Below are 10,525 nucleotides of genomic sequence, written 5' to 3' on the forward strand. Positions count from 1 at the left end.
CCGGCAGTGCTACTGACTGAAGTGTCTTTAGGCCCTTCCCAGAGGGGGCATATTAACATGCTCTAATGCACAATAGAATTGTAAATGGGCTGATTTATCAATGTCATGCTCATACTGTGCCGGAACAACAGAGGTGGAACTGCTGCTTTTTCTTTCCTCATCCTTACTATCGTCATTTTTCCTCTACTTCTTGGGGGCTCTCGTAGCCTAGAGGTTAAGGTGTTGGCCTCTCATTCAAAGGTCCTGGGTTCGAATCCAGGTAGCGACCAAAAAATTTTCTTCTCTAAAATTGTCCCCTTTCACCTCCTTTCCTGCTCTCTAGCTGTCACGGTAGTCACCGTATTGTACCTTACTCTTTTTTACTCACGGGACGTAAGCGCCCCGTATGCCATGGGCTCTTGGTTAATGTTACTCACTTCGGGGATCTACATAAAAAGTCAGACACTACACCCGGGCTCATTATTTTAGAATGCTTGCTGTCGGGTGTGTTCGTCTCCAGTTTTACAGTCGTGTATGTAGACTAACATTACACTAGCAATGTTCTGTTGTCTGCTTTCATTCCCACCCCCTCACCTCCTTTGCCCCCTCCTCTGGGCTCCTGACTCTTTCTGCAGCCTTTCTACTAACTGCTGTCTTTCTGCCACACCCCTGATCTTCTGGTAGGAAAGATCTACACCTAGCCTTCTCGGACAAGGGCGAAAAATCTCGGAGGGCCCTTGTTGTGCCCGTTAAAGATCCCTTGGTGGTCTAAAATTGATAAGAGTAGGCTTCGGCCGCTACCCGGGCAAATTCAAAATTTCCTACCAACTGAAAATATTAGGTGTGTCCCGCGCGCTCATATGACCTTATGCAGTTGCGAGCACCGTAAAACACTTTACAAAAACAAACTTCTACTTCTTTTGTATGTTTGTCACTTCCTAGTAAACTGCTATTTCCGGGGTGCCTCGATAGTAGAAGCAGACTTCGTGCTGTTGAGACTAGAGAGGTGAGCAGAGTAAGCCAGATTCCATGTTTGGACTTCTCTGTTGACATCCACCCCTTGGCGCTCATATGACCTTATGCAGTTGCAAACCAAATAGGAAATTTGTGTCAAGTGCCTTTCCCAAGGACTAAAACATTTGAAGACTGCAGGAGAAAAACGGCGGTAGTCACAAACTAAAAAAAAGTGAGTGTACCAATTTTGAACACTTGTTGACTCATAACTGTATTTCTTTTCAAGTTCAACTGCTGGTTGTTTATTGTTGTTAGATTTCCCATTCAACAACACTAACAATAAACCACCAGTCAAACAAGTATGAAATTATGAGTCCACAAGCTTTTAAAAGATGAAGAGGTGGAGGTGGTAAGCTCTTACAAGTATCTTGGTGTAACAATCGACCACAAACTTGACTGGCATCCCCACGCTGCTCTTGTGCATAAAAAAGTAAATCAAAGAATGTTTCTTTTAAGGAAATTAAGAAGTTTCCGTATTGACAATAGGATTATGTCCCTTTTTTACCATTCTATGATTGAAAGTGTGCTATTATTTTGTATTTGCTGCTGGGGTGGGAATTGTAGGGTGAAAGATAAAGAAAAATTTGACAGAACCATTAAGAAAGCCAGCAAAATCTCTGGATATGATTTTATAAGAATGGATGAAATGTATAACACCACATGTATAAAAAAGATAAAAAGCATTATAAACGACCCATCACACCCCTTTTCCACACAAATTGTAAGATCACGCAGCGGCAGATATGTACCTCCAAAAACAAAGAAAGAAAGATATAAAAGAAGTTTTTTACCATCTAGCATAAGGCTTTTGGCAGAATGAGCATAGATGTGTGTTGCTCTTAGAGTATGTATCTGTATATAACTCCAAAGGTCTAATATTTAAATTCCTACATGTGGTTGAATGATGCATTTGATGTAAATACTTTTTGTCAGCTTTACTTCTCCTTCATATTGAATTTTAATGAGAGTAATATATATGATTTAATTTTTTTATGTATACCTGCATATTGTGTTTTTACGGTCCTGTACAGCCAAGGAAAATTTCCCTCTGGGATAATAAAGTACTATCTTATCTTATCTTATCTTATCTTAAAATTGACGTCCTCACAATTTCCAGTTTGTGACTACCATCGTTTTTCCACTCTGATCTCCATTTCCTTTCATTCCGTTGTTTTTGTCTTACTTTCTCCCTGCACTATAAGACTTTTATTGTGCTGTTGCTTTTCTCTTTACTCAAACTCAAATTCTTCTTTTGAAATTTCTCCAACTCCTACAGCTTTTTCACTTCCTCCTTCTCCTCCTCTTTCTCCTGCTTGCTCCTGCTTGTTTTTCTTCTTCTTCTTTGTCTCCTCCTCCTCATCGTCCTCCTCCTCCTCCTCCTCCTGCTCCGCCCCCCCGTGAGTCGGAGGCTAATAAATAAACCCACTGCTCCACCAGCAGGAGGTGCAACCCCTTCAATGGTGAAATGTCACCCATAAACATCTACGCTCAGGTGCGCATGGGCGACATTTGCTTAGGTGTATCATCTGTCTTCTGTCGTCTTTCTTCCTTCTTCTTTCGTCCTTCCCCGAGCTGACTGAGGAATAGAATAAAAATAGTCGGCTGTTCAATCAACAAGGGTTGTAACCCCCCCCCCCCCCCCCCCCGCTGGTGGGATGCCACTCGTACGTCACTAGCTCTCTGACGTAGGGGTGGCATCTTTTGTCCGTACTTGCTATGTCTTCTGTCCATCTATCTTTCTTTCCGATCTGTCGACCGAAGGTCTGGTCAAGCAAAAAATGGACCCCGAATCCCCGTGGGGTATGACCCGTACGACTGGAGAAGGGGACCCTGGTGGCTGAGGTGTGGCTTTCCTCACCAACACGTCACTTTGGCCCTGGATTCGGTCTAGAAGGGCGGGTGCAGCGGTCTACTGCACTCAACCGGTTATGACCGGTTCATTGAACCATTTTTTTGGCCAATCTTAGTTGAAAGGCGAGATTTCTTGCCGTCCGATTGGGAGTATACCTCCAGGGTAGCCTGACCTTGTTGGACTCGGTAGCGGGTGGGGAGCCCTGGAGATGAACAAACTCGAAAACACATGGACCTAAAAACAAACATTTCTCCCACCCCTATTCCCAACTAGTCCCAGACAGGAGAAGCAGGTGCAACTTCTGGCCTGGGCAAACGAAAAGAGAACGTCCTTGGGGTAGTCACCATTTCTGGTGATCTCCCCAAAAGATGAAAAGCAGGACGTAGCAACACTAAGCGTCTTCAAAATTCACAAAACACTAAAAACATTCAGAATTCTGAAACCAAAGTACCTTAAAAAAAACTAAGGTCCATGGACCTCCTGATACAGGTCAGTTCCAGTGTAGAATCAGGCAAACTGTTGGCCTGCACCTCGTTTGGTGGCATCCCTGTATGTGTTCAACCTCACAGAAGTCTTAACTCATCCTAGGGTGTCATCTAAAGCCAAGAGTTCAGTTGCTGTATAGAAGAAGAGATGGTCCAGGAGGTCGATAGAATTGTCCATGCTCGTCGTATCAGAGTGCAGTGAGATGGCAAGGAAATCTGTACCAACACATGGATCCTTACTTTCAACACGCCCACACCACTTACAAAACTAGACATCGCTTATTTAGAATTTTTTGTACAACCATACATACCGAAACCGATGCACTGTTTCAACTGTCAGCGCTTCGGACACACACAGCTGCGCTGTCATGGTGGTTCAGCGTGTCCTCGCTGCGGCAAGGAAGGACACTCAAGGGAGACCTGCTCTGCAGATCTCTGGTGTCCAAATTGTCGTCAGGGGGGTCACTCTGCATCTCTGACGGAGTGTCCAAAGTGGTGTCAAGAGAAGGCCATCCTAACACATAGGGCCCAGTACGGCGGAACGTTCGCTCAAGCAAGAGCAACGTTATATCTAAAAGAATCGACCCCGAGGAATGCAAAAACATATTCCAAAGTCCTGAAGACAGTCCCAGGGTCAGTGAACCCAACCCGAAAGGTCCTTCAGACCAATAGACAAAAGCAGAACACCTGCAACATACAATGCTCCAGTCTGGAGACGGAGGAGGACATGGAGTCCACTTCCTCCCCTCCTACCTCTCCCACTCCCCGTCCCCACACACTTTCACCCTCTCACTTTATTTCTCAGCCATCCTCTTCATTCTCACCCCCATCATCATCTTCACCTTCATCATCATCTTCACCCTCATCATCATCATCATCACCCCCATCATCTTCACTCCCAACATCCTCACCATCATCATTTTCACACCCATCATCACTTCCACCTCCATCTACCTCATTTCTCCCACATCAACCTCCCCTCCATCCCATTGCCCTTTATCCAACAAAGCCCCTCCGTGGGTGGTTGGCGGGTGCTCTGGTGTGGTTTGCTCCTTCTTCCCTTTCAAACATCTATCATCCTGATCTCTTCTCCTTCCTTTTTGTGTTTGTTACTCTCTTGTAACATCTCTAATCTTCGGCACGTATATGACTTTATTGTGTTGCAAGTGCCATAAAACTTTTACTAAAACTAAAAAGCCCCTCCACCCGCTCCCCCTCCTCTACCCACATCCGGGACTCCGGTCCTCCTCCCCCTCCACACTCTCCTTCAAAAAAAGCTGCAGTCCACCGTGACCACAGCCTAACAAAACAGAGATAATGGTCACCTACATCTGAAAAGAAATGTATTGAACCCATGCCCTCAAAATAAACAAAAATGGCAGTTCTTCAGTGGAACATTCGCGGTTTGCGTGCGAACCAGGCAGAACTCTCCCATCTTTTGACCTCACAGACCCCAAATGTTATCTGTCTACAAGAAACTAAATTGCCAACACCCACATTCACATTAAAAAAACTATCAAACTTACAACCAAATATACAACGACAACCAAATCGCCTAAAATAGTAAAATCCCTTTCTCTGACATGAAACCGAAAGTAAAAGAACACATCACATCTTCCTGGTCCCAAATTTGGAACCAACAAACACACAACAAACTCCATTATATTCAACCAAATCTTACGCCCAGGAAACCCATGTCTCTCCTACAAAGAGAGAATGTTATTTACACAAGATTAAGAATAGGTCACACGCACGTCACACATAAACATTTTCTCGAAGGAGAGGAAGCTCCTTTCTGCGTGGCGTGCAACACATATTTTATAGTTCGGCAAATCCTGGCGGAATGTGTCGACTTCAACGATATACGTACAAAATATTTTAGATTTAAAGATGTCAAAACTACTGTTTTTGACATTGTTAATCCGAGAACAATTTTAAGTCTTATCAAAGAAATAGGATTCTTAAATAGGGTATAAAATGTATAGTTATCGTTGTCAGTGTATGTACATACACTTAAATTAATATTGTAAATATAAATGTAAATAAGAGACTTTACCATATTTACACAAATTTTCATAAATGTCTGTTCGTCCTTTTAACATGATGACCGTGTGCAGTTGCGAGCGCCGAAAAACTCTTACTAGAACATGACATGATGATAGATTTGTTGCAGTAAAACCTGTTGGCACTTACATGACCAAAATTGAATCGATTATGCCGTAATACGCCTACTCAATCAATCAATCAATCAACGTCCTGCTCGTCCTCCTCTTTTTTCTTCTTTTCCATGCTTAATGCTGGAGATCAATGAATGTAGACTCTCAGGACCAAAGTGCTGCTGATTGTTTATGAATGGCTTTTTTTTTTTTATTCCTGCATAAGGAGGGTTCATTACCTTTCTAGCATTTCATTCCTTTTTAAAAATTCCACGTGTTTTTAATCATTTCCTTATGAGTTTTAAAACTTTATGCATGTACTGTTACGCTTTTACTTTTAGAAATTGAACTGTGTTGGACTGCCTGGGTTTTTTTTTTTCCTTACACTTTTTCTGTTATAATTGTTGGTCGTGGTGGGATGATTTAGTCTTCAGTAATGAGTTTTCAACACATTCTTTTTTTCAGGGCCCAAATATGGTTGGATATGAATTCCGACCATATGAAGGTAGGAGTAAAGACTGAAGTACTATGCCATACTTGACCCAGCATCATGGGTCATGTTAGGATGCCATCTTTAGATGACTTTTTAAATATTTTTTAAAAATATGTTTTTTTCTTTCTGTTTTGCACATACTTTTGTCTGATTTCAGTTGATGGTTTTAGAGTACCACTGGTATATTCAGGCTCTTTAACTTCCCACTGTTATTTCTGTTGGTCTGTCTTACTTTTCCCCCTAATTGTGAATGGCAGTTATTGTGTCGATGCACTCCGCTTTACTTATGACGACAAACAGACGAACCGACAAACATTGATGCTATCCATCTTACTTTCTGCAAATGACATTTTTTGGCGTACACTGACCTGATTAACCAAAGGTACCATCGTTACGAGAAGTAACATGCAGACAATTCCTGCACAAACACCATCCACTATCTGCAGCGACAAGACAGTGCAGGGTGGGGTTGTTTTTGTTTCCTGTACTCAAGCTATGACTATAATGTCAGCATCATTCCACAAGTCCTGTGTCTTTTTATAACGTCTGGAGAAAATTAGAGAAGAGGAGATCGCCCACAGTAAAGCCATCCATCTCAAGGGCACTTGTGAATTTTGAATTAAAACCCATGAAGGAAATAGCAAAACTGTCATGTAAGATGCTCCTTGATCTTTTTAATTGCGGGTGCGGTAAAACTCTAATTAAACTAAGCTATATGAAAACCTTCAAAAATTTATTGGGATGATTGTGGTATGAAGCCGATGGCATGTACTTCCATTCTTGTGCTTTGTAGTTGCTTGATCCCCTGTTTTCTATTTAACCCCTGTTTTTTATTTACAATGGATCAGAAAATGGTTTGAGCAAGCCTTTCTTCCTTTTGGGCTTAACCTCAAAGCAAAAATGTAGCTGCTGTGCTTTAGATCATCCCGTCACAGTTGTAACACATTTGTCTGAAGTCATTTTTTGGTGGGTTTTTTGGGGGCTGTTGTTTTGAAAAAAGAAAATTTTTAAGTTCTGTCCTATGTCAACCTTTCATTTTGAGCAAAAGTGATATTGTTTCAGCAATTGAATATCAGTACGTGAAACAAAACTTCTGCTGCACTGAGGTTACAAAAAAGAGTAACAAACATTTTTACCATACGAGTAACAGAAAACCAGGACAAAAATGACTTACCGTGAAGTTCCGTCTTTTGAGCTGCGACTTTTTTCCTCAGCTTTGAACTCTGCGGCGCAAACAACAATGCGGCTTATTTGCAAATTTTCCCCAGTTTCAGGAGCGTCACTCCCTCAATTATTCTTAGCTCCATGTTAACTGTTCATGTTCACACCCCCGTGTTAAAGGGCCGGCGCCTGTGTGTTTACTGTTCCCGCTGTTACCATGCTCATTGCTCACATTCTAAATTAAAGTTCAGCTCCGACGCCGAAGAAGATTTCAGCGGATTCAGCAGATAGGATGATGGTGGCACTGAATAAATGCGATGTACATGACATATGCTTGTTTTTCTAGTCAGATTGAGGGCGCAAAGCGGCTGTTGTGGCTCTAACCGATCGCCCAACTCGTTGCCCCAAAAACAAACACGTTTGTTTTCAGGCGAGGAGTCTGTCGATCCCCCAATGGGCACTCCGTATGATCTGCTGCGGGTTACTAACCTGTGTGGCTTATTTGTGGAAACAAACTCTGATTTGTAACAAAACTTCTGTGGGTGTGGCTCATATACAGGTGCGCTCAATAGACTGAACTTCTACGGTACCGTACACAGTTGTGTTATGACTTGGACAAATTGTACTCTCTCTCTCGAGTTTGACGTAAAAGAACTGCATGAAAAGCAACAACCTGGCAGGATCTCTAGAATGTTTGCATAGTATCAGTTGTGCTGAACCTACTTTTATATTACGACAGATTATGTGAAATATCTCTCAGGAAGTCAATCAGCTGCATAACAAGGAAGGAGGACCACGTGGAACCTGGAGAAGAGTCACGGAAATGGAAGTACAGAAAAGTGGGAAGACATGGAGTGACATCAAGCGACCAGCCCAGGATAGGGAAAGGTGGAAAGTGTTTGTTCATGACCTATATCCTGATCCAGGGTGAGAAAGGCAATGATGATGTGAAATATAAAGAGGCGTGTTGCAAAATGCAGATTGTGAATGATTTGACGATTTTCAAGGCTTCCTGAGGCATCATCAAAGAAAAAGCTCCTGAGCTTTTCTTCAGATCTGCTTCTGGATGGCTTGAAAAATCTTTTGAGGCATTTCCGGCATATTTTGCTTCCTCATGAAACCTACTCGAGCGAGCCGGTTGGGTCAAGTTAAGAGATGCAGGCTATACCACCACTCTTTCTGTTCATCTCAAAAACACACCGCCCATCTTTCCACGAAGATCACACGGAGGAAGTGTCCCTGTCATGTTCGGACATGCTCCACAACAAGTGCAACGTACAGTTCAAAGACTGTCGCTTGTACTCATCCTGAAAAACAAAAAGGCTGCTTGCAGGGCAGGCAAAGAACATTGAGGATTAGCTCTTGGAAACAGTCGAGCTACAGACTCAAACACCATATGCACACCAAATTAAAAGTGGAAGAGTCAGCAATTAGTGAATGTGGACACGACCAAGAGGATGCCAACCACATCTTTCAGCACTGCCCGCGCTATGCCACCCTTCATACACAGACGTGGCAGAATGTGGCTCCCCTTGAGAGAAAGCTCTATGGCAGTCTCTCAGATTGAAGCGAACTGCACAGTTTGTGCACAACTTTGGACTGACTGTCTAGCTGCTGTCGTCGAGAATGAGGAAGAAGAAGAAGTCGGGCTACAGGATGAAGGAGAGTATGTTCTGTGTGGACGAAGTAGATTGGCTGGGGCTGCTGTCAAAATATGACAGTTTGCCCGAGGGAGCTGAACTCTGAGGGATTACAGGAGTTGTTCATGAAACTCAGTAATCCGAGAAATGGTGAGCACAAATGATGTCATGCATCACATCCAACACCTAAGACTCAAATGGTTCGGACATCTCCTACGATTATCAACTCACCGTCCAGCACATCGTGCCTACATAAAAAAATTTGATGGCAACAAGGCTAGAGGACGACCGAGAAAGACCTGGATAAACATTAACCACCCACAGCATCCCCCTGACCCAAGGTCTCCGGCTGGCAACAGAGAGACATCTCTTTCTTCCCACGACACCCAAAAGGGTATAAGCGGCGGAAAAAAGTGAAAGTAAAAGTAAAGTTGATGAAGGGGGTGGTGTTGACGGTGGTAAGGCTACTTGACTCGCAGTCGTGAGATTGTGGGTCCGGGGGTTAGAGCGTCAGTTTGGTCCAACGTGGTGTCCTTGGGAAAGGCACTGACACAAATTTCTTATTTGTCTTGGTGCTTTCAGAGACAGACATTAAACTCGGAGGTCCAGCCTCCTAGGTAATCTAGTCATGTTGATAATGGCATTAAACCCATACCATTTCACCATTTTCACGGTGGCAAAGCCAGAGACAAAGGTGATGATGGTTGACGATGATGATGATGATAGTGATGCTGATTTGAATGCTCATTTTGGTGGAGTGTCGATGATGGTTATGATGGAGGTGGCAATGATGGTTATGATCAGGGCAGCAATGATGTTAGAATGATGACAGTGGCGATGGCGGTCATAATGACAGTTCTGATGATGGTGGTGAAAGTGGAGGTGGCTAGGGGGTGATAATAGCAGAGGTAATGATGGTGATGATGATTTCAATGACTGTGACAAAGGTGTTGGTGATTGTAATGGCAGTGGCGAGGGTGATAGTGAAGGCGATGGCAATATCGAAAGCGGTGGCAATAGCGAAAGCGATGGCAATAGCGAAGGCGATAGCAATAGCGAAGGCGATAGCAATAGCGAAAGCGGTGGCAATAGCAAAGACTGTGGCAATAGGGAAGGCAATTGCGAAAGCAATAGAGCGAAAGCAATAGCGAAAGCGTTGGCTATAGCGAAGGCATTAGCGAAGGTGATGACAAAGGCATCAGCGAAAGCAATAGTGAAGGCATTAGCAAAAAGGCATTAAGGGAGGCAATAACGATGAAAATGGTGGTGACAACTTCTTTTCAATGTGCAGTCTCCTACATTCTCGCAGCCCTCACTTTCTGAAGAGACGAGGAGCAACCTGCCCCCCCCTGTTCCTGACCTGGATTTTCTTCCGCGCAGACGGCTTCATTTCGAGAAAAAGTTTCAGCGACACTTCGGTGTGAATACTGTAATTTTGTACACGTATATATATATTAATTGTACTACATGGTGACAACCAAGGTCTGGACAAGATCCTAGATGGTGTACCTGAAGATGCTGTTGGCAGGTGTATATATATAGGAAACCTCTATCCATTTCTAAATTTCGTACTAGTGTGAGTTAATAAGCGGGTGGAATGGTGTGTGTTTGGTGGTGGTGGTGGGGGGAAGAAGCTAAAATGCAGAGAGAAAAAAGTATGGAAGGAGGAGAGGAAAAGCTCTTGCAGTAATGCTGAGAGAAAAGTTGGAGTGGGGGGGAGGGGGTTGTTGCAGTAATACAGAGAG

General features: G+C 43.4%; 1 protein-coding gene across 3 annotated transcripts in view; it reads left to right on the forward strand.

The window, feature by feature from the left end:
- Window positions 1-10,379, forward strand: part of LOC101860770 — a gene marked incomplete at its 5' end in the record, with an annotated part of 23,903 nt that extends 13,524 nt beyond the window's left edge. Inside the window, 2 exon segments of one of the 3 annotated variants that reach the window (XM_005108197.3) lie at window positions 5,952-5,991; window positions 10,090-10,379. In XM_005108197.3, the coding sequence (XP_005108254.2) occupies window positions 5,952-5,974 (23 nt within the window). 3 annotated transcript variants of the gene reach the window in all.
- Window positions 10,380-10,525: the final 146 nt, after the last annotated feature.

The sequence above is a fragment of the Aplysia californica genome, unplaced genomic scaffold (genome assembly GCF_000002075.1).
Source record: "Aplysia californica isolate F4 #8 unplaced genomic scaffold, AplCal3.0 scaffold00668, whole genome shotgun sequence".
Lineage (NCBI taxonomy): Eukaryota > Metazoa > Mollusca > Gastropoda > Aplysiida > Aplysiidae > Aplysia > Aplysia californica.